Consider the following 24,897-nt stretch of genomic DNA (forward strand, 5'->3'; position numbering starts at 1 on the left):
AGCTGACATCTACGGGGCACTCGCTAGGTGCCACGTCCTTCTGAGCAGCTCACGTGTGTCGCAGTGCGAAAGCTTTGGGCAACCCTGTGAGGTACCTACCGTACTCTCCTCTTGCAGAAGCGGCAACTGAGGCACAGAGAGGCTAATTAACATGCTCAAGGGCGCTCAGCTGTTAAGAGGCAGGACAGAGATTGCAGCCCCTGAAATCTCACTCTACTCTCCAAACTACTAGTTGTGCACCTCGGGCAAGCGTCTCAGCTGTAAACCTCTCAGTGTGTCAGTGAACAGGGCTGATCATACCCACCTCACAGGATTTCCCACCCCCTTCATTTTGAGGAGTAAATGAGATCAGTGTATGTGAAGGACGTGCCCCAAGTGCTCATATACCCTTTTCATGTTAATCACAGGCTTCTTTGAGTCATGTGGGAAATCACGTGGCTTGCACAAAGCCTCACTGGTAGAGATTTTCATTCCACAATGAAGTCCTGATTGTTGACGGTTAAAGAAAACCTTTCCAGGAAAGAACAGAAAAATCTCATCTTTTTGGGACAAGCCAGGGAAGACAAACATGAGAACGGGTGATAATGAGAGCTCCTGAAAAAAGCACAGCAAAAAACATCCAACGCCATTTGTGAGTCAAGGACACGAGCTTCACAAATGTGGGAAGGATGGAGACATGTATGCCCCGTCCCGCGTGGACGTGAAGCAGTTTCTGGGGCTCAGGGAAGGGCCCGGCAGGCCAGCCCATCTTCCGGCCGAAGGGCAGCGAGCAAGAGGGTGGAGTGAGGCATGGATGCAGCGGAGAGAAAGGAAGACGGGGTTCCAGCCGCGATGGCTTCAAGGCTGGGTCTCTAGGCAGGGTCAAGGCACGGCTCCCACACTGTGGGACGAATGGGGCGTCTCTATCTACGGTGCTAGAGACACTGACAGCACGTAGGGCAGAAGTTGCTCCCAAAACGTGTTCAGAGAATCTCAGCGGCATGACTTTCAACAGGCACCCCACAGCGATCATGTATTCTGTGTTCAGATAACGACGGGAGTTTCTGGTTAAACAAGGTGAATGAGGTCTCCTTAGTACAGGACTTCTCAAAATCTTAGATAGGAGAACGTATGTGGCAAATTCAAAAAAAGGGATCTATTTTGCGGCGTTTCTTGAGCTAATGTGCCGACAGAACCTCATCGGCGGGAGGCACGCAGCGTGATTGGGATGCCCCAGAGCACAGAGAAAAGATGCTCCATGAGGATGGTCTACCCCTGTGTTGGACAGTGGTCCCCAAATTACAGTGTACCTTAGAATCTCCCTGAGGGCTAATGAAAACACAGATTCCTGGGCCCTACCTGCCCCCCACCATGAATTTCAGACTGGGGTGAGCCTGAGAATCTGCATTTCTAACAAGTTCCCAGGTGGTCCTGATGCTGCTGGTTAAGGAATCCCATTTTGAGAACTACCTCTTTAATGCATTCCTTAGTCGTATGGGGGCTTCCTAAAAGGATATTTCTTCTCAGAAATGACGAACAACAAAGGCAGAAAGGATACATTAGGGAGGGTCCAAAGATGGAAAAAAAAAAAAAACTTAAGAAAAATGGCAGATGTCTTCTAATTCTGATGTTGCATTTAGATCCACCTTATTTATTACATTTTGAGAGACGGAAAGGCTTTTAATTTCAGATTCCTCAACCTGCCTTGAATTACTGTTACTTAACCAACCGTCTTGGTTCCCTTATTAGACTGCAAGTTTCTCAAGGTCAAGGATTGGGTCTTGGTTAGTTTTTATCTCCTGAGATGCCTCTCACAAGGGTCTGTAGAGGAACAGTTTGCTTTCTGAGCCAAATTCCTTTGTTTTCCTCTCACGTTAACTAGAAAATTTCGGGCCAAACCACAACTCCAAATTCTCTCCCCATTTGGCAAATAAATTTATAAATTCTTCAAGAAAATATTAATTCTGCAAACTCCAAGTGCGAGTCAATGAGCACCACAACAGACCCCCAGGAGGGAAGTTAAAGACAGTTCTGAAAGCCCAGCTTCAGGTTTGGTGTTTGCTCAGAGTTAAAGTACCACAGACACCAGGGCCACCCAAGACTCATGGTGAGGAAGGTCTCACCCACACCCACTGGTCAAACTCTGTAGGCAGAGGAAAGAAAGAGGGGTAAGATGGGGGTCCCCATGGGGAAGAAGGGAAGGAAAAGGAATCAGAAACAGGAGGAGGAAACCCCTCTTGGTTCAGATGACACATCAAGGTAGAAATCACTTATCAGTTTGTCCTGAGGATACTGCTAAATGGATTTCCAAATAAATCCACACATTTCCCTCTTTCTTTCCTTCCTTTCCTGGACACTGTCAAATCTGTAGCTACCTTCCTCTCTGCATCTTTATAGAGGTGGCCTAGAATGACTCATTCCTGAAAGGTCAGCCTCTCTTTAGGAAACAGGGTGGCACCACATCCCTTACAGAAAGGGGTCTCCTACGCGCATGTGCGGGCCCACAGTGCAGGCGCCCGCAAGACCATCCCCACTGATCCAGAGAAATGCTCTAGGTGCCCTGGTTCCCTCTATGAAATCTCAGGGCACATCCTGACACAGTAGCTTTCTAGAGGAGTGCAGAAATAAACCATGGGTCTGTGCCCCTAGCATTTGAAAAAGCATCAGGCTGGGGGTCAAGTCAAACAACTTGACGGGCATTTAAATTGAGGTAAAAGGAATAGGAGGCAGAATATATTTAATGACAGGCAACAGCCCCTTCAGATGCACAGAAGCACATCGCAAAGATGATACTTACAAATGAAATGTAACCATTTAACTTTACCACTCTATAATGAATTCCTTACACTACAATAATTTGCTGTAAAAAATAAATATATGTGTACCAGATGTCTGCTCTGCTCTAGGCAGGTCTAAAATGGATTTATAACCAGACAGCCTCATCTTGCTTGTTATGATCAACAAAACCGCCTAATTTTTTTGATTCAAATCAACCGTGGAACTTCTGGATACCGATCCTTTGAAGCCTCAAAGCGAACCTTCTGGTTTCTTATCAGGGAGGCTGGACTTTAAGAAGGGAAAACCGCGCTCTAGGACCTCACTGCGGAAATCGGAAGCTGTAATTCACAGCAAGCTGGGTCGTGGCCGGGCTCTGGCTCGGGGGGCCACAGCACACGCTGAGCACGCCTTAACGTTCTGGGGATGTGCCTGCTCCCTTCCTCCAGGTCACATGTCACAGGGCAGTGGAAAGAGATACACTATCTGTGGGACTCAATGGCTCCCACTCAGGAGACCGATAACCAAGGTGCCCAGTATGATACCCTAACCTGAACGTGTGCGAAACCTGGACGGACAGAGGCCGGGAGAACTCATCTCAAAACAGCACAGTTTCGCCCTGCGGACCTTCAGGGCTCCTCTGGGGGCGGGCTGTTGCTCTGTTCTGAAGGAGTCACGTGAATGGGCTGTGGTGGTGCTCCCTGACAGGGGCTGAGGGGTGCTCTGGCGTTCTGTGGGAGTTACATCTGTATGCTGTCCACCTGCATCCAACACCTGCCCTCCTGCTCAGGTACACCCTGCACCCTTACTGGCTCGATTCACTTCTCACTGGTGCTGCGGAGCCCGAGGGCAAGGCTCTCCCTCTATACACTGCTGTTTTCTCTTCCTTCCGGAGACCTTGCCCAGCCTTGCACACGCAAGTGCTCAAGAAGTCCTTTCTCCTGGATTAAGGACCCTAAGTGACTGGCCTACACTTGTTCTTCTTTCCCTTTCCACGCTGCCCCCGTGACACCAGGAGGTAACCGGGGCACGTGTGCACACGACCACACAGGAAAGGGAAGGGTTCCTTGAGGAGGAATGGGATTTTGACCGGCTGAAGCTGGACAGAACCAAATCCAGGAAGTCCTAACCTGTTCCAACTTGCTGGAAATACCTGGTTCTGGGTTTCGGTGGTGCTGGTATCCCCGGGGCTCCAGGTGGACTGGCCTTGTGGCCCCAGCATGGCTGCCCAGTGGTTCTAGGTGCTGGTGGTGCTTACTGGCACCAGAAGTGTCCCTGGAGCCCTAGGTCTGTCCATGATTCCAGGTGGTGCTGGCATCATGGTGGAGATTCTAGAGCTCGGCATTTCCATTGGGATCAAACCAGTTCTAGCTGGCTCAAAGTGGTTGTGAATGGTTTCAACCAGATGCAAGTCGTTCTTGCTGGATCAAAACAGGCCTGCTCCTTTTAAATCTTGGTAAGGCAGATCCCAATCGGTCATGATTGGCTCAAGCCTGTTTAAACACTGGGCTAGCTACCTCGTCATGGTTAGATTTGATCCAACGGCTCCCTGCGCCTGGAGCAAACCAGTTCAATCTAGCCTGAGCAGGATCAGCTGGCTCAAAAGCAGGAGGCTGAGTCTGAACCACGCCTGTAACACGAAGTGTTCAAGTCACTGACTGCGACGTGCGTGAAAATCCAGGGATAAAGCTCTCGTGCTGGAGAGGTGACGCTCAAAATGACATCGTTCCTCATGCTACCAGCTTTCCAAAGTTTAGGATCATATGTGCTTTTTCTTAAGACTGGCCATTGAGAACACCCCAAGTATACAGCATTTATCCAAAAGGACTCAGGCACACCTTTTTTCTGTTGGCAGGTACACCATCCCAATCCGCTCTCTCCTACACTTGGGACTAGATATGCATGAGGTATGGGGGAGACCACCGTGGACGGCTCAGGCCGCCACACCCACCCCCAGCACCCCCTTACCTTGATCCTGCTCACGGCTTCCTGGGCCTGCATCATGCGCACGTTTTTGGAAGGAGTTTTGTCTGAGAGCAGCTGGGTGGAGCCAAGGTAATTGGCAGCAAAAATGATCCCATCGATCAAGTCTTCGGGGTCACAGGGTCCGGGAACTGGAACACACAGAGCCGCAGGGGTGAGTGAAGCCACCCTGCGGTGGGCCCAACAAATCGCTGACCGCACAAGCACCCTCCCCGACCGCTCAGTGCCAGCACAGGTGGCCCCTGCGGTGGAGACCTTGAGCAGGTGCATCACCCTGCCAGTCCAAGGCACCTCTCCGGGTCTTCCTTCACTCACACCTTGTTTTCAAAGGGAAGAAACAATTTCTTCTTCATCCACTTTACCCAGGCCATTTACTGGGAGAAACGATGTGTTTACTTAAATATGAAACATACAACTCAGTGACAAAGGATGTTGTTTTTCCTGTTAGACTGGGAGCTCTTTGGGGACAAAAGACCACGTCATGTTCGTCTCTGGCTCGCGTGTCTAATCAGTGCCTGTCACCCAGGGGGCATCAAATAAATGTTTGCCAGACAAATGGTTAGGTGAGCAGGAGGCCGCTTTACTAGAAAACCTCATTTTAAAGCGCCACGTTCACATCTCTCCCTTCCACTTTATGCATAATGGAGAAAACAAATCTTACCAATCGGAAAAATGGGCATTTGTTTGAGAAGGTCTGGATCCCTAGAATGGCCTCTGACCCCAGCTCTGTGAGGCAGATGACATTACCCTGAGTCCCCTGATGTCAACCTTGCTGACTTACAGGCTGTGGTGTCCCCAGCTTGAAGCCACACACGGATCAATTCCGGGGAAAATCAGAATTTTCTGTTCTCACTGACCAGCCTTTTAAATTAAACCTTACTTTTAACATATTTAAAATGGGGGCATCTGATTCTAACCATCATCACCTGCAAACCCTACTTGAGATTAAAACATGTCTGGGACTAATAAATGACTTGAGAACAGATGCACAAAGAAAGGCGTTTTAATTCTGCAGTGAAAAACATATGTATTTTCTTTGGCTTGAATGCCATATTTGGGGAGATTAAAATATACATTTTTAACCTACTGTTAAAACCCCAGGCTCTTAAATTAGATAACTGGCAAAGGAAACAATTTGCTTTTTCCTTTTGGAAAGCTAATCTGAAATGATTTTTATTTTTATCCCTCAACATCGAGCTCATCTTGAGCTTAACCAGCTGCTTCCCATGGATAAGCTACTTATCAGAGTTCAGTCTTAAAACAATCTTATCGTTTTCCTAAAGCCAAGGTGGTGGCTGACACAAAGAAATTAACAGCATTTTAGGAAAGGCCTTCACCAAGCATCTGCGTAGTCCATAAATAAGGAAACGTGTTGTTTGCCATATTCTCGATCTTTCCAAGAAAGGCTTCTGGCGAGTGATACTCAGCCAAACCGGCCTCAACTATGTGCCAGTGGTTCACCTTCTTCTCCAAGGTCACAGACTTCCCGTGCTGAAACTTTCATAGAGGTGAGAAGGATTCAGGGTATCTGCCACATACAGTTTTAGTTGTCCAGCCGGGAAGCACTACTCTAACTAAAATAATACATGGACGGGTTTGGAACCTACATTACACTTTGTAAAAAAAGTAAAAGATTATCAGTCTCCTATCATAAATTCCCGTGCGGGGTTTACAGTGTTAAACATAATCATGTTTGTGCAAACAGGCATTGAGCAAAAAGATCTCATCTGGGATAGTAACTTTTAAAAACCTTCCATTTATTTTGTGAAAATAATGAATGTTAAAAGAAAGATAAAGAATTAACCACGTACTTCTCTACGGGCCTTCCAGGATTCTATGTTCATCTCTGAGTTAGTGCTATTCCCCGAAGAGGGTCTCTCGTCAACCATGGTGACTGTGGATATGCGGGTAGGTTTAAAAGCAATCCAAACAATACTTAAATGACTACATAAATGCCGACCAGTCAAGTGACAGTTACACTGGACCTAAATAAATTATGCATTTGAGACATGATCTTATGCCACTGATCCTCCAGGGATTTCGAGGATAATCAAATGTCACTGTTGCTAGATCATACCCTGGGAAAAAAGCCGTTATGTTCGTAATTTCATTTTAGAATTTTTTTTTTAAAGTTAAAAAAATTTCACATTATACTGGTCCTAAGTCAAAGAGCTGCAGGTTTCGTTTCGGCCTTCTGGAACGTGTTTGTCCTTTCAAGTGAGGCCTCCGAGTTGCAAACATGTTATGTCCTCACGCCTTCGTGAATGCTGAGTCTGGGGGAGCGTCGCTGAAGAAAAATGAAATTTCCAAACTTCCAAAAACTCCCCGAGGAGTACTCATGGAATTCTTGGGCCTCACAAAAATGGCACGAATAATTTACAGGTTACTCAAGAAAGAAACCTGAGTGAAACAAACCTATGAGCTTGACCGAGGCTGCAGGACTGCAGGGTCATAAAGGTCTAAGAATCCTGGTAATTCATCCTCACACTGACTATTCATTCATGGGATCCAAGGGCCAGACAGAGCTTCACGGTGGTGTTCTAGGTGGTTTCTAGTCCCCAGAAAATCCCTTTTCAAGAAAATGTCAATCTACCCTACCTGAAAAACTAACCTCCATCCTCTCTGGTAGAGGGTCGTGGCACCTCTAGCTAATGAGCACCTTTGTGTGGATGAGGAATAGGCACTCCGTTTGTGGGGCCCGACCTCAAGCTGGGCTGCCCCGCGTGGGCCAAGTTCTGACCCCACTAGGCCTCCTGAACAGGTGCCCTTGAGCAGTGAATCACCTGCACAACCATACGTGGCCACCCTACACAGAATACCATTTACCTGGAGAGCTGTGGAATCAGACTGCCAGCTCACAGCCTGGCTCTGAAACTTGCTAACTGTGTGATTTTGGGAAAGGCACTCACCTCGGCTTGAGTAAAAATGCCTCAGTTCTCTCCTGTGTAACATGGGGGTGTGAAGTCCACTTCACAAGATAGATGTGAGGATTCAATAAGTTATTACATGAAGACCGTGTATCTGGCACAGAGTACAAGCTTGATAAATGTTACTACACTTAACTCACCCAAGCAGGAGATGAGAATTATTGGGAAGGTCTTTTTTTTTTTTTTTTCCTTCCCTAAATTTAGAGGACCAAAAGTCTCCTTTAAACTTCATTCCCACTTGAATGGTCCTTGATGGATGTAAGAGGCGTCCTGGACTAGAGGAGAGGAGATTTGGATTCAGATGGAGTGTGACCCTTTCTAAGCTGGAAACAGCCCTCAGCCTCCATGCACCCTCTCTTGGGTTCTCAGGGACAGAATCAGCAAAGGTGAGGAGGGAGGCAAGGAATCTTTGACAGGCTCACGGCTGTTTTCTTTTAGTTTAAAATTCTCTGATCATTAAGACTGTGAATAAGTGGTTCTGTGGCCTTTCTTCCCCACTATGGTCTTACCGCCCAGTGCTTCAAATACCCAAAATGCTAGAAGATTCATGCACGACTCAGTACTCAATTACTTCCTTTTCAGCTCTTACCTTCAACGTAGGTTGGGAATGAAGCCAAGCTTTTTCTTGACTGTAATCAAGACAAAGAGGTTTCAGAAAGGGCAAAGCGTGATGAAAAATGCATTAACACAACTTTATCCATGCAACATGAAAAATAAATAGATCACCAATGACAGATATTAATCAGGTGTCGACCGTTTTTGGTTATTACGGAGAGAAAGGTGTGAACAGACACACACACTTCTTATTAGAGGTTACCCAAAGCCCAGAACATCCATTCATATTTTAGGTAACCTGAAAATCTCACATTCCACAATTAGATGTCCATCCGCTTAAAAAGTTTCTAAGTGAAAAACTGTTAGATGAGTAAAAGCACCAACAATGTGATTATATATGTTGAAATCAAGAATTCTCTTGGAGAATTTTATTTCCCTTCAGGTCTTTGCTTCAGTCATCTCTCACTGTGCTAAAAATGTTTGCCAGAGTTTTCCTCTCCTCCTTTTGTCCCTTGTTGGTTTAAAAATTCCATCATGTAAGTGATTAGTATATGTTACCTTAACATAAGAACATAAACAAAGGAGTGAATTGAAAACTGTGGAATTTCTTACACTAAGTAACACCTCACAGCAAGGGTCTTCCAGCAGCATCGTTGGGCTATGAGCATGATTGGCTAGAAACCTTCTAGAACCTGACTGGATGGCAGTTTCAATGCTAGGTTGCAGAGGAACAATACTTACCATTTGGTTCCTCCCGTAACTGAGTGTCACAGAGAACTCTGAGTGGCCTAAGAGTAGGAAGTTCATTGCCGCTCTCGCCACAGAATTTGTAGCTGATGTGTTGGGGGCAGGGTGATGTGAGCATTGCAGGAGAGTGGAGAGCCACTGTCAAAAACAAGACTCCTTCAAACGAGCAAAAAGGAGGGTCTGCAAGGCCCAGGGCTATCCTCAGAAAGCCTAAAGATTTTCATGGCTAAGAGTCTAGTGGGTATGTCATTTCAATCTGTATGTTTTAGAAAAAGGGTATCTTATACAGCATAGCTGCTCAATGGGTTGACCTGGGTTGATGGTAAACTCTGGGGTGCCTGGCGGCTGGGAGAGGTAGGGCCTAAAAGAGGGGGGACATCAGGGGAACAGCTCTGTCTTGTAGCACCTTTGTAGCAAAGGGATGACTAATTAATAAATACCTGCACAACACTCTAAAAATAGTAGTGTTAACTGTTCTATAAAAAAAAAGGGGGGGGGAGGCAAACACACCCAGGCTTAAGACTCTGTTTCAATTCAAGACAATGACAAGAATTCAACACGAATCACACAACATAGCACACAAGGCAACCTGTCAGTAAACCTTCCGGAATGTGCCCGCGGGGATGAAATGGTTCGTCACACCGAAGACGGTGGGTTTCTTATTTCAGAAGGGATAACCTTTAAGGAAACTACAAATACAAGTCCACTGGGAATGAAAGGTCATTGGCTCCTTTTGTCCCTTGCTGGTTTAAGAATTCCATCATGTAAGTGATTAGTATATGTTACCTTAACATAAGAACATAAACAAAGGAGTGAATTGAAAACTGTAGAATTTCTTACACTAAGTAACACCTCACAGCAAGGGTCTTCCAGCAGCATTGTTGGGCTATGGGCATGATTGGCTAGAAACCTTCTAGAACCTGATCGGATGGCCGTTTAAATGCTAGATTGCAGAGGAACCTCTGCATTTATGGAAACCTGCACCCCAAGGAAAGCTAAGATAGGTGGACAGGAGGAAAGAGAACTACAATTTCAACTTCAATGGTGCTTGACATTGGTTTTACTTTTTCGTTGATCCAAGTGAGAAGAAAGGGTCAGTTGAGGGGCAATAGCCAGCTCTAATTCTGGCTAAAAACAACAAAAACTGTGTAACTTCGCGGTATGTAGATGGGAGCCAGTCTTCACAAAGACTAAAGATCTTAAAATTAGTATTTCCCAACCACCTTCCTCGTCCTTGCCCTCAACAGCAAGGGGCCTGGGGTAGAGAGGGTTTACTTTGTTTAATCAAAATGGGTTGGCCTCCAGGTACACCCAAGAAGCCAACTCAGACTTTCTTGGCCTATTAGGATACTTTTTCTGAATGCTCACTTCAAGGACAGTCCCCAGATTTTAGCAGAAGCTACGAAAGAATTACTTGAGTCTATAGTTCTAAAAGCTGCCGTTTTTATTTAGAGCCACAACGGAGGGCATTTGGTACATTTACTTATTCTCTATTCATAAGCTCATGACTGGCTTTCTTTAGTCTCTGGGGTAGTAAGTTTCTTACGGAAAGAGTTTTGAGAAATGAAAGAATCTCTAATTATTGCACACAAAGAGGATTTTCATCATTATTTCTAAGGATATGCAGAAACATGTGCCAAGTCCCGTAGGAACCGAGAAATAACACATTTGCCTTGCTTATTATATCTGATGAATAATCAAATGCTGAATATTCAGATGTCTGATTAGCCCTTTGTTTTCTCACATGTGGACAGAGATGAACATGAGTTGATCCTTCACATTCAAGAATTAATAAAGCCACAGTCAAGAAGATGAAAGGCCAAAGTCCTTGGGATTTTCCAGGAGACACTAAACGATGTGCAGAGCCAGGAGACCCAACGACTGGAGTCATGACATACAAGTTACCTTGTCCACGCAGCGTGTGGCCTGCGGGCACTTTTTGCCCCAAGGGCAGAAGACCCTGGCATTCAGACCCTGGGCCCACAGGGGCTCTGGATTCACAGCCTGCCCTGACCCCTTGTGGGCCCTAGACCTTGGGTAAGTCACTGAGCTTCTATGCTGCCTCAACCACAGTGTGAGGACAGTGAGTCCTACACCTCACAGAATTACTGTAAGGATTAAATGAGATACTATCTATGATTTGCTTGGCCCGATGCCTGACCACTGTAAATGCTCGAGAAATAGCCGCTTTTTATTAGTTATGATCACCGTGGCCTTGATTCTTTTCTTCTTGTTTCTTGTTCTCACCCATCCATGTACTATGAACAAAGGATAAGGCAGAGCTGTGGGATCTAGGGTCCGGAGAAACAGTGACCTAGTTACCCTCCGCTCCCATGAGGTAGGGTCTGAGGACAAGACCAGAGGAGGACAAAGCATATTTCAAATTTAAATTTTAATGTTGGTGTGATTTCAGAGAAGGTCTCCTTATGTTCGTTTGGGTTAACATACACAGGTTATTAAAAAATCTACTTCTCCCTGTGTGAATAGTTAATGGCAAACGTGTGTGTACTCAGTGATGCTTCAAGGGTAAATTTTAATGAAGACTCCCTTTAGAAGTGATCTGCCACTCGCTGTGAAATGGAAACCGCTTCCTTTTGTCGCATTTAACGTAATATGCTTAACAAAAGGGAGGAAAAGGAGACAGTCATTGACTGTGTGGTTTACCTCTTTCATGCACAGCCTCAGCACTGGCTGGGCTGGAGTGAGCTGAACCCACCTGGAGACCACATAGGCACAGCCCCACAGTTACCGGAGGCCACTTCATAAATAGCTGGGGTGGCACTTGGCCGCGGGTAAAAGGACAACAGTGTGGGAAAAGGCAGCGCCCCCCCCTCCAGGAGGAACACCTGCCCTTTTAATACCTTGCTTGGAAGCAAGCACCATTTAGTAGGGCGACCACATGACTTACTGTTGGAGAGGGACACTTCCGGGCTGTGCTCTCTAGGAGTCCTTAGCCACACACGACTGTTTAATTAAATTGGAATAAAATGCAAAATTCGGTTCCTCAGTCCCAACAGCCACACTTCAAGAGCTTCCTAGGTGCATGTGGCTAGGGACCACCATATAGGATAGCACAGAACTGAGTATTTCCACCAATGCAGAAAGTTCTCTTGGATAGGGAAGAGTGGAGGGGCGCCTGGGTGGCTCAGTCAGTGAAGCGTCTGACTTGAGCTCAGGTCATGATCTCATGGCCTGTGAGTTCGAGCCCCATGTCGGGCTCTGTGCTGACAGCTCAGAGCCTGGAGCCTGCTTTGGATTCTGCGTCTCCCTCTCTCTCTGCCCCTCCTCCGTTCACACCCTCTCTCCCTCTCAAAAATAAACATTAAATTTTTTTTTTAAAAAAAGAAAGGGAGAGGGGTGCTCACTAGCTGCACTGCTTGCACAACAGGGGTGGACTGGAAACCACCCCAGGTAAACCAGGACCAGTGGTCATCCTGATGTCATGAGAGAGATTTCACTTGGGCCTGAAATAAACGGGTACTTAAGAAACCAGTCCATTTCCCAAACCGAGGTTTGTAATTCCCCGAGGGAGGATGCTGCTACACAGAGCTCTTCCCCTCCAGTTTCTGGCACTGTCCTGGAGAACTTTCTGGAATGATGGAAATTCTGTGTCATCTCCCCTGTCCGATGCAATAGCCACAAGTGACATGCGGCTACTGAGCACTTGAACTGTGGCTAGCGTGCCTGAGAAGGTGCACTTCTGTGTCATTTATTAATCAAAATAGACACCTGTGGCCGGTAGCTACCAGGCTGGACGGTGCGGCTTCAATCACCGAACTCCAGGCTAGAGAGGAGAGATCCGCATTTCTCTCCCGCGAGGGGAATTTGGGGGATTTGGGCAGGAAGCTGAAGAAAGCTCACACCAGAAGAGTAAGACAACACACGGGCCGGTGGCTTCTGGAACAAAACGGCACCCTACCTCTTTATTCGAGGAGGCCTCCGCGGGGTCGCTGGGGTGAAGGGGTAGGCTCGAAGACTCTGCCCCCAGGGGAGGGGAACTGCCAGGAGACGGGGACTGGAACACAGCAAGGGAAGGACACAGTGAGAATCGGGGGGGTAAGGGAACACCCGGCCGGGGCGGGGGCCAGAGGACAAGGCCCCACAGAACCGAACAAACGCTTCCACAGTGAAAAACTTTCTTGCAGAGAAGCTACCAACAGTACATAAAAGGCCTGCATTTTTTGAGCTCTCTTTTATTTCTATTCATGTTTTTCACTTTAGAGGTGGGGAGGGGCAGAGGGAGAGACAGAATCTTACACAGACGCCACGCTCAGTGCAGAGCCTGACGCAGGGCTGGATCCCAAGACCCTGGGATCATGACCTGAGCCAAAATCAAAAGTCAGACACTCGACCGCCTGAGGCACCCAGGCGCCCCTTGAGCTCTTTTAGATTCCCACCATATTTTCTTGTTTCATTTATGTTTATTTATTTTTGAGAGAGACAGACAGAGAGACAGAGCATGAGCAGGGAGGGGCAGAGAGAGAGGAGACAAGAATCCGAAGCAGGCTCCAGGTTCTGAGCGGCCAGCACAGAGCCCGACGCAGGGCTCGAACTCACAGATTGCGAGATCATGACCTGAGCCGAAGTCCGAAGCTTAACTGACTGAGCCACCCAGGCACCCCTTCCACCATGTTTTTAAAGGAAACTTTTATAGCTTTGCCATTTTGTTCCTCCTTGGGCCAAGTGTTTAAACATAGCAAAAGGTGAATAAAGTCCTAAACGAATAAAGCTAATGGGTATACACATGAGTCTGTGGTTTTTAAAATTCTGACAAAGACTTTGGATACTAATGGTCTTACAAAACCACCTGCCCAAGACTACCTGAATGGAAAAGGAAAAATGAAAGCAGGTATTTTTTAATTAAACATTTAAAAATGTTTATTTTTGAGATGGGGGGAGGAGCAAAGACACAATTCGAAGCAGGCTCCAGGCTCTGAGCTGTCAGCACAGAGCCTAATACGGGGCTGGAGCCCATGAACCGTGAGATCATGACCTGAGCTGAAGTCAGAAGTTTACCCAACTGAGCCGCCCAGGTGCCCCCAAACAGGTATTTTTACTTATTTTTCATTTTTTTTTTTTTTTTTTTTTACTTGAGAGTGAGAGAGAGTGCATGTGAACGAGCAAGGGGCAAAGAGAGAGAGAGAGAGAGAGAAAGAATCCCAGGAGGGGGAGAGGGTGAGGGGGAGGGAGAGAGAAGCAGGACTCACCCAAAGCAGGGCTCGTATTTTACCCAAAGCGGGGCTCGTGTTCACCCGAAGTGGGGTTCAAACTCACCCAATGTGGGACTCGAACTCATGGACCGTGAGATCACGACCTGAGCCAAAGTCAGATGTTAACAAATGAGCCACTCAGGCACCCTGAACATGGCAGCTGGGACTGATGGCCAGAAACCACACCACCTGTATTTCTCTAGTCCAGATTTCAAGTATTTTTTTCGGATTTAATCCACAGGCCACTGAAAATTCAGAGAAATTTCAGCATCCAAACAATATGACCTTGGCTGCTCTTGAAACAGTTCAAAAATCCTTTATTAAATGATAGGTTTGAAAATAGGGGGTAGAAACATAGCTTCGGGGCATATGGTCCCCGTCAGGTGTGTTACTGCCTCTGGTGGTGGCACAGGTAGGTCTTGCTGGACGGGGAACAGGAAGCCCCAGGTGAGGGCCCAACACAGCATGTGCTCCGTAAACACCTTCCCAATGAACAGCCAAAAAATCAAGCCAGCAGGCCGGAGGGTGGGACTAGTACGGGCGCTGGAAACCCTCCCCAGCCAGTACCCAGACATCTCTGTATGTGCTCCTGAAATCCTGACAGATGAAGGGCATCTTCAGGCAAGCCACAGGGATGCTGAAGAATGCTGCAGCCAAGGTCCTCTGACGGCAAGGATATACCCCGCTTCACCATTTGTTGAAGTCTGATAGAAAGCCTACAACAGAACCCACGTGACCATCTGTTCTCTGAAGAAGCGTGGCCGTGTGAGGGGAGGTACGTCCCAGACAACGGAAGCAGGGTCAACCAGTGACAGCTGAATCTGTTTCTGATCTCTTGCAACTGGCCCCCTTGGGAAAACCGAGATAGAAACAGCGGCACAGGACCTCTGCATGGAAAAGGAGAATGTTCCACAAGATTGGTTGTGCTGAGTAGGGGAGGGGGTACATTAATACACAGTGGGACTTCGGGGCACCTGAGTGGCTCAGTCCGTTAAGCGTCCGACTTCGGCTCAGGTTATGATCTCGCGGTCCGTGGGTTTGAGCCCCGCGTCGGGCTCTGTGCTGACAGCCCAGAGCCTAGGGCCTGCTTTGGATTCTGTGTTTTCTTCTCTCAGCACCTCCCCTGCTCACTCACTCTCTCTCTCTCAAGAATAAACATTAAAATAAATAAGTAAGTAAATAAATAATGGGACTTCAATGAGCATTATGTGAAATCATAAAAAAAAAATACATCTTTTCCAGAAAGTCTGGATTACAGGAAAACACAGGGGGCACCAAATGACCTGGACGATGATGTGGTGAAATGCAGTTTTATTCACGCTGAGACTATTCCTGCGAGGCCTGGATTTGATTTCCATGCCCACAGACCTGATTCCCGGCAGGGAAATGAGGACCAATGAGCTTCTTAATCATTCACAGGCAGAAATCAGCCACTGCCCAGTGAGGCCAAGAGTGTAGGCGCAGGGTAAGAGCAGACGTAAAGGACCCCCTAACTCCACAGCCCCTGGATGCAAGAACCGAGTCCTACATGCCTTAAAAAAATCCCACGCAGAAGTTTTTATTTGGTGCCCAAGAGAGCTGAGGGGTACTGGCTGAGGTTAGCTTAGTGTGGACCACTCAAAATTAATGTAGGAAAGTCCTCACAAGATTATAGGGCCTTTAAAGTTTCCCAGTTTTTCAGATTTGAAGAGCTTCCTTAGATATTTACATCTATGTTTTCCCCCAAGTAATTTCCTCTGTTGCAAAGATTTTAAGGGTCTGGTCCCTGGGAAGCTAGTACAGCTGGTTTTTCTTTAATTGCCTGGTTTGAGGGCTGTGTTACACCTTCACTTAAAAAAGAAAGAAAAGAAAAAAAAAATCTTCAAAAGAGCCCTTCGGTTCCTATTTCCTTATCTAACCATCTTCTCTCGAAAATCTTCTAAAGATGGATTCGTTGCAACACTGGGAACATGGGATCATCTCAGGATGATGTGAGAATGCAGGTTATCCAGACAGCAGGCTGGAATGTGGAAGAGGCAGGGCAGACCCCACAGTGAGGTGAAGTGACCAGCGCCCAGAGCCTGCTGGGGCACACGGGAGAGGAGGGACCCACACTGCCCTCATCAGGGACCACTTCCCCCCAGGGCACCACACTCTAGCCTTCCGCATGCAACTAAGCTCACTCACTTTTCCTTCCATTTGCATGTGCAGTTAATGACCTCCATCTAGAGAGTTCTCCCACATTCTTTCCCACCGTCGATGCTGAATTTGAAAGTACCTATCTTGCTGAAGTTTTCTCAGACTCCACTCACGGTATACGGTTCTCCCCTGATGGCTTGGGTCAAGTTCTGTAATTATGTGTGTGTCTGCCCTCTCTCAAGAACTCTGGCAGGGATCTTATCTTAATCATCTCTGGAATCCAAGGGCCTGGCCGTGGGGCTCATCAACAGTAGGCATTCAGCAAACATTTGCTGAATAAGTGCCATCAGTGTCGTTTCCAGCTTTACCATATTCTCCAAGCTGCAGAAAGCAGTTCAACCACTGATCTCCTTCATTATTGTTTCCTGGCCGATGGGATGCCCCCTCCTTTTTTTAATGTTTATTTTTGAGAGAGAGAAATAGAGAGAGACAAAGCGCTAGGGGGGAGGGGCAGAGACAGAGACACACACAGAATCCGAAGCAGGCTCCAGACTCCATGCGGTCAGCACAGAGCCCAACGCGGGGCTCAAACCCATGAACTGCAAGATCATGACCTGAGTTAAAGTTGGACACCCAACCAACTGAGCCACCTAGGTGCCCTGAAGCCCTTTTCTGATAGCACTCCTGTGATCTTATGTGTGGAATGTTAAACTTGCATTTTGAATTAGAACTCTGACCTGAGCTCCAGCAAAGCTCTTCTGAAGCTACAAGCTGTCTGCAAACGAAAGGCCCCCCACCTGGTGGGAACCTACCACTCCCCACACCACTGCTGACAAAGTCAAGGTGGACAAGCGCCTTCAGGGCTGGCACAGCCCCCATGGAGCCTAAACAAAGGTGTTTAGTATTGACTTATCTCAAATGTCTGCTTTACAAGCCCTTTGCCCCCTCACTGCCAGCTTTGCTGTACTCTCAAAAGTAGAGAGGGGTGCCTGGGCGCCTTGGTTGAGTGTCCGACTTCAGCTCAGGTCATGATCTCACGGTTTGTGAGTTCGAGCCCTGCGTCGGACTCTGTGCTGACAGCTCAGAGCCTGGAGCCTGCTTCAGATTCTGTGTCTCCCTCTCCCTCTGCCCCTCCCCTGCTCACGCTCTGACTCTGTCTTTCAATAATAAATTAATGTTAAAAAATTTTTTTTAAAAAGTAGAGAGAAAACCAGAAACTAGATAACACTTTTTACTTTCAAAGAATGTACTGGAGGCAAAGTGTAACCAATAAAATATGATACAAAAAGTGAGTTATTATTATGTATTTCTCTGTCTGAAGTCTCATGCCTTCTGGGTCACTGACTCAACATTCCATTTTAAGTCAACGAGACCAAGGATGGGAAGCAAAGGTGGGTGTGAAAATTCACAAAGTGCCACACAGGGCGTCTATAAGGAGGCGTCTGTGATGTCCCAAGACGACTCAGTAACTCCCTGTTCTGGTTCACTGCAGGAGGTCTTAAGCTGCTTGTCTTCTACAGGTGGTGTTCTAGCACATTCTCCACAACCACGGTCCGAATTTTACTACCACAGCTCTGGGGCTCCACAGAGCAGAGCTCTCAGCTCGAAGAGTCTGGTTCCTCAGGGCCAGGGCAAGAGATGGATAGTCCCTTTGTTAGGCTGGAGACGGCCTCAGGATACAGAAGCATCCAGAGGGAAAGCCAGTCACTCATTTCATTTCCAATCAAACATCTCCCAGGAGCACACGCTGTACCTGCTGGCGGGAGAGGTGATATGTGCAGGGAAGCAAAGCAGGCAGAGAACTATTATTCATTTATTCCTTCAACAGGCATTTCTGTGCCTACCTCTGTTTTTGATACTGGCTTGCTAAACAAAGAGGAAAGAGACGCTGTGGTCCTGTCCTATATCCCTTTCCAGATGAGGGGGGGGGGCAGACGTGCGGAGGCAGGGCTGTGGCAGGGATATTCACCTGTACATGGGACGCGGGGCCGGGAGGGCACAATTCTGCAGGAGGGGAGGGGTATACGTGCAACGCTTTAGGGGAAGGGGAGACTTCAGCTGAATCCTGAAAAGTGTGCAGTCTTCATGGGGCAGGATGGGATGGGGAGTGGAGGGAATGTTCTGGAAACAGGCAGGGAGGTCGAGCAGCTCTGCAGGAAAGTGGGAAATGAGCTGGCGGTCAAGGACAAGTCACTAGAGCCTCGCTGATGACAAGTAGCCAGCACCTACTCTCTGCCCAGAGGATGGGGTTTTCTTTGTGAGCCACTGGCCCATTGTCTTCAGCAGAGAAGGTCAATCTAGGCACTTAGTAACTGTTTCCTCAGTTGGACTGCAAACCCAAAGAACTGAAGGACCGAATTAACACTTTCTGCTCTTCCCTTCCCTTAATCCTTTCTCCCTTGACATATGCATGAAGAGAAGACTACGGCCTGGAAAAGCTGACTGGATGATAATGAGAACACCCCCTAAACTAAAGGGTCTGCTGGCTCTTTCCAAGTAGACAGTGTTCTTCTCAGAGAAGCCCGAGGACTGAGCACAAAGCAGCGATCTAGAGACATACAGAGAGCTGAAGAGACTTCTGGAGAGACTCCACTCACAAGATACACTAAGGTGAGTTCCACTGGGACCGTTCATTCATTTGTTGAACACGGAAATTCTGACAGTGTCTGAGGAGGCCCTGACCCCTGGCCTGCACCCAGGGAGCCCCTTGCTCAGCAGGGGAGACAGACGGACACACAAACGCAGGTTGTCCTCTGAAAGCAGTGGCCACTGGGTCCTCGAGGAGAACAAAAGTCACAGTAACACAAAAGCAGTCGCCACTGAGCTGACCACCCACGACGTCACTGTCCACCTCGACCCCTCTCTCCGGCCTACGTCTCTGGCGGCTGGTCTCTGTTGGGACCATGTGGTGCTACAAGGCCACAAAGAAAACAAAACGGAAAGCCAGAAGCCTACAGGCGCGCTGCAGAGCAGAAGAGCGAGTACTTCTACGGTAAATAGAAAGCAGGATTTTAGAACGAAGCAACGGGCCCCGTTGGAGGACTGCTCCAACCAGCCACGGATAACTGGGAGAGTTGGTGGAGTAACACCAGCTCACGAGGCGGACGCTAACCTGGCAAGAAGGATGGGACCAGGGGTGCTTTGAAAAAGCATGACTGGAATATCAAATCCACTAAGGGAGGCCCTTGAGAAAACTGTAGCAGCCCTTACAGGTCTTTGCTGACACCGTCCTCTTTACGACTAGAAGGATCCCTTCGGATCACGCTGCAGATGTCACCATGTGAACTGAAGAAGGGTTCTACTGCATACATTCGATGGCTTTTTTTTTTTTTTAAGTTACAACTCCTCAAATCAATACTTCTCCTTTGTTTTAAGAATTCACAGGTAGGTGAGGGGCGCCTGGGCGGTTCAGTTGGTTGAGCATCCGACTTCGGCTCAGGTCATGATCTCGAGGTTGATGAGTTTGAGCCTCGCCTCAGGCTCTGTGCTCACAGCTCGGAGCCTGGAGCCTGCTTTGGATTCTGTGTCTCCCTCTCTCTCTGCCCCTCCCCCACTCATGCTCTGTCTCTGTCTCAAAAATAAATATAAAACATTAAAAAAATTTTTTAAAGAATTCACAGGTAGGTGAAATTATAACCTACATGTTATTAGTCAAAAGATAAAACAACTAAACTTCTGTTTATAATTTTTAGTATTGTTTCTCAAGATCAGGTTCTAACTAAATCCCCTCTTGCCTCCCCCCATACTTTGAAATTTTGGTCCTCCTTTTTGTTTTATGTTTATTTATTTACTTTGAGAGGGAGTCAGAATGCACGAGTAGAGGAGGGAGGCCTGTTGGTTGGTGGAAATAAAAAATTCCTAAGACACAGGATCTCGTCTTCATATTCAACACGATCTGGCTTTCCAATATTAGGGTCTGTTTCCAAAAGCACAATGTGAGTCTAGGGAACATAAGGTCCATTTGTCCTTGGAAAGAGGCTGGGATAAAGAACAAAGAAGAAGGCTGGCATGTTTTAATTTTATAATGTGGCAGAACAAGTAAAGCTCTGGAGGTTTCAAGATAGCAAGACAGCAGAAGGCTCCAGCCGCAGGAGCGGGCAGACCAGCATCTGAATCCCGCTCTCCCACTCACTGCTCTGACTCGGCGCCCTTACTCATCCTTCTCTGATCCTCCTGAGAATTGAGGACAACGGTTACTACCCACCTCCTGGGGCGGACATGAGGATTCATCGGCGACCACGTACACAGGGCACCAGCTCAGGGCCTGTGTATGCACAAGGCACACAACCAACGTCTGACGAGTCTTTTAAGATTCCAGCAGCAACGACAATCACTTCCCCCCAAGGGGGAGTGTTCACCAGGATAACACGTACCCATGGAGATGCTTTCCTCGTCTCCCTCTTCTTGTTTCCTTCCTTATTAAACTTTTACACATGGCTAAAATTAAAAAGCACGTAGAAGGCTCTCTAAAATCATACTACAATAGACTCTAAATTAATTTATAGGCCCCCAGACTCCTACTGGTATCTTGGTGAGAACCGCACATTGCCGGCTACGGCTGGGGGTATATACAACAACCGTGTGTGATTTCTGGCATGCCCGCTGTCTCCCAGTCCAGACAGCATCTTGCAACGCGAGGGTTGAGGGTGATGCTATCATGGCGAGGGAGTTACAAAAAAAAAGAATCAGGTGCATATGCAGGCGTTAATTTACAACAAAGCCACCCCAAGACCTACCGAGATACCCTTCCGTGAGGACCTTGGTGAAAGACTCCGGCTGGCTCTAGCCAACCTTGACCAGTCCCAGTACACGTTGGTCATTTCTTCCAAGGAAACTCAGTGACAAAAATTCCACGTTGACAAAAGGTAGGAGAAAATAATCCTTCAAAAATGACACAGTTTTACCAAATGTGTGACTGGGTTATTTAGTAATTTCACCTGTGCAGAGTGAGACACAGCACCTGAGAAATAAATTTTTTTGTATTTTTATTTTTTTAACATTTATTCTTTTTGAGAGAGAGAGACACGAGTATGAGTGGGGGAAAGGCACAGAGACATAGAGACACAGAATCCGAAGCAGGCTCCAGGCTCTGAGCTGTCAGCATAGAGCCCGACGCAGGGCTCGAACCCATGGACTGTGAGATCATGACCTGAGCTGAAGTCGGACGCTCAACTGACTGAGCCACCCAGGCACCCCTAGTTTTTTTTTTTAAAGTCACCAAGCAACCCACATACCCCATGAGGCCCAAGCACCAAGTGCTCATGGACCTTCTTCACTAGTGCTATGAACTGTGTCCCCCTCAAATCAGATGTTGAGACCCTAGCACCCAGTGGGGTAGTATGAGGAGACGGGGCCTTTGTGAGGTAATTAGGTCACAGGGATGGAGCTCTCATAATGGGATTAGTGCCCGTACAAGAAGAGACACAAAAGAGCCTCCTTCCTGTCTCTGCTCTCCACGGTGCGAGAACACAGCAAGAATGTGACCGTCTGCAAATAAGGAAGGGGGTCTAAACCAGTAGCTGACCATGCAAGCACCCTGATTTCAGACTTCCCAGGTTCTAGAACTGTGCGAAGTAAATACGTTTGGTTTTTTTTAATATGTTTGAGAGAGAGAGAGAGAGAGAGAGAGAGAGAGAGAGAGAGAGAACGTGTGCACGAGGCAGGGGAGGGGCAGAGAGAGAGAGGGAGAGAGAGAATCCCAAGCAGGCTCTGTGCTGTCCAGGCAGAGCCCAATGTGGGGCTTGATATCACGAGAACCGGGAGATCATGACCTGAGCAGAAATCAAGAGTTGGATACCTAACCGACTGAGCCACCCAGGTGCCCCAATTTCTGTTGTTGAAGTCACCCAGTCTGCGGTATCTTTCTTACACAGCAGCCCAGACTGACTAAGACAACCAGACACCTTTCACTAAGTACCTGTTGACTCCCACTTTAAAATACAACTTTAGGGGCACCTGGGTGGCTCAGTCGGTTAAGCGTCCAACTTGGGCTCAGGTCATGATCTCACAGCTCGTGAGTTCGAGCCCCGTGGCGGGCTCTGTGCTGACAGCTCAGAGCCTGGAGCCTGTTTCAGATTCTGTGTGTGTCCTTCTCTCTCTGCCCCTCCCCCACTCGTGTTTTGTCTTTCTCCCAAAAACAAATAAACAATAACCATTTTTTTTTAATACAATTTTAACAAGCTCTGAGCAATCACGCCCCAATTTAAAAACTTCCGCGGTTCCTGCTTGTGTAGACAATAAATCCAAGACTCCACCCCGGCACTTCAGGCACTCCAAGGTTTGGCCTTAGTTTCTTCACCACTTTTCCCCCTTCCGGTTATTATTCTCTACCATCAAGCCAAACTGAGCTATTTCCTGCTTCCTGTATATAACCTGAGGGTTTTTGTGCACTGCCCTTGTCCATGTTCTTGTCTCAACTGCACATGTCCATGAGCCTCCAAAGCCTCATTTCCAGTGTTACTTCTTTAGTGAAATCTTTCCTATTCTCTTCGGTGAGTGGGAGCCCTCTCCCATGAGAATTGCTGATGTTTGACTAGTGCTGTTCTTTTTTTTTTTTTTTTTTTAACGTTTATTTATTTTTGAAACAGAGAGAGACACAGCACGAACAGGGGAGGGTCAGAGAGAGAGGGAGACACAGAATCAGAAACAGGCTCCAGGCTCTGAGCTGTCAGCACAGAGCCCGACGCGGGGCTCGAACTCACGGATCGCGAGATCATGACCTGAGCCGAAGTCGGACACGTGACCGACTGAGCCACCCAGGCGCCCCTCACTAGTGCTGTTCTTATATACGTCACTTTTTCCTTTATGTTTTATTGAAATACTATAGAATAGTTTAATTACAATGCTTTAATAAGCACTATGAGGGCAGGATGTGATTTATTTTGAGGGAGAGAGAGAGAATGACCACGTATGTGATGTGAGCAGGGGAGGAGCATACAGAAAGGAAGAGAGAATCTTAAGCAGACTTCACGCCAGCACAGAGCCTGACTCAGAGTTCAATCTCACAACCGTGAACCGAGGTCACGAGCTCGGATGCTTAACCAGCTAAGGAACCCAGCATGTGATTATTTAACGTTTACAAGGTTCTCCATAAAATATACAACAGGAGCCTGATAAATATGTCGAACACAGGGAAGCACGCACAGACATCGATCCTTTTGTACCGGAGGACAAAGAAGACACAAAATACGTTGATGCACAGAGTTGGTCCTGAACCCACGTAGCACTGCACTTACGTGCTCACACAGTATCAGTACCCAAGTACAGATCAGGGTTCTGTTCACTGATCCTTGATCACGGTCTCTTTGCTTGTCCAACACTGTTTGCAAATCACACGTCCTCATGTGACGAGTATTGTGGATACAACAAGAACTCTCAAAGGTAGCATTTCAAACAGACCATAATCAAGCACTCGGTCATTCAATTCCTCACCAGGCTGACCACTCCGGTTCTATATGGGATTTTAAAGGCGTGGTTGCCTGTGGCAGGTGATGGGACTGTGTGGGGCTTCGCGAGTTCCGGCATCCCCGAATAGCTTTTTTTGCTGCGCATCTTGGTTGACCCAGCTTTATCCCCTTTCTCAAATAAACACACAATGTTTTCCTCACTGATTTAAGTTGTTTTAAATTCGCCCTGCTCCATGTTAGAGTTATAAAAAAAGAAACAAATATATGATTAGGTTTCTCTTGCTCCAAGACATGTTTGTGCTTTTGAAAATTGAAACCGGTTAAGAAATCCGTAATTACTCACTCTCAATTCAAACTATATTATCAATGCACATTTCTGTTTCCTTAATGTGGTGAAGTAGGAAAGTTAGCACAGGCATTGTAGGGGCATAATTATGTCATTAAAATGATAATAGCCTGGGCCTAATGAAGTGTTTTATATACACATTTATAATGGATTCAATTAATACCAATGGAACATTTTGAGATAACTGTCGGTTAAAATATTCTAACCATTTTTATTCTCTCTTTTCCCACGGGGGGGCGGGGGGGGGGAGGGGCAGGGCGCGTGCTCTCAAGCCCTGGACCACCTTGGACCTCAGAGACAGCCTTGCAATGCAGGTGTCTCCTCAAAGAGAGGCATTCTCACTGTCAGCAAGCAATTCATTTTATTACCATCAAAAGGGCCTTAAGCTTCTGAAGCCACCGTCTCAAAGGCCAAAAAAAAAAAAAAAAAAAAAAAAAAAAAAAAGGCCGAATTAACTATTAACCAGTGTCATTATTTTAAGTTGAGGTAACTTACCAGCTGATAAAGCCCATCCGGAAATACAGGTTATCTTTTATCCTTTGAAAGGGCCTCACTCTAGGTGTTCGAAATGCATTACAATTTGTGATGGACAAGTGAGGCAGCCAACCTCTCATTTCCCCATCAGGGGCCTGCACTTTCCTTCCCAGACCTCCAGACCTGAGTTCCGTAAGAGGAAAAACCAAAGTCACTTGTAGTTTACATTAAGCGATGCAGCCAAGAGCACGTTATTTGCCGTAATAACACATCACCTACCAAGGACAGCCGCCATCTCTGGAAGGCTTACTATGTGCCGGGCCCTGTTCAGGGTACGTTAGGCCCATCACCTTGTCTAGCAAAGCAGTTCCTAATGC

General features: G+C 47.1%; 1 protein-coding gene across 4 annotated transcripts in view; it reads right to left on the reverse strand.

The window, feature by feature from the left end:
- APBA1 (amyloid beta precursor protein binding family A member 1) overlaps positions 1 to 24,897 on the reverse strand; it is a 211,583-nt gene that overhangs the window by 25,542 nt on the left and 161,144 nt on the right. For 3 of the 4 annotated variants that reach the window (XM_042914032.1, XM_042914030.1, XM_042914029.1), the window contains exons 3-5: positions 12,886 to 12,981; positions 8,254 to 8,293; positions 4,723 to 4,868 (exon numbers count right to left, since the gene is read on the reverse strand). In XM_042914032.1, the coding sequence (XP_042769966.1) occupies positions 4,723 to 4,868; positions 8,254 to 8,293; positions 12,886 to 12,981 (282 nt within the window). The remainder of the gene's footprint in view (positions 1 to 4,722; positions 4,869 to 8,253; positions 8,294 to 12,885; positions 12,982 to 24,897) is intronic. The other variant, XM_042914031.1, reaches the window with a different exon arrangement.

Source organism: Panthera leo, chromosome D4 (genome assembly GCF_018350215.1).
Source record: "Panthera leo isolate Ple1 chromosome D4, P.leo_Ple1_pat1.1, whole genome shotgun sequence".
NCBI classification, from domain to species: Eukaryota; Metazoa; Chordata; class Mammalia; order Carnivora; family Felidae; genus Panthera; species Panthera leo.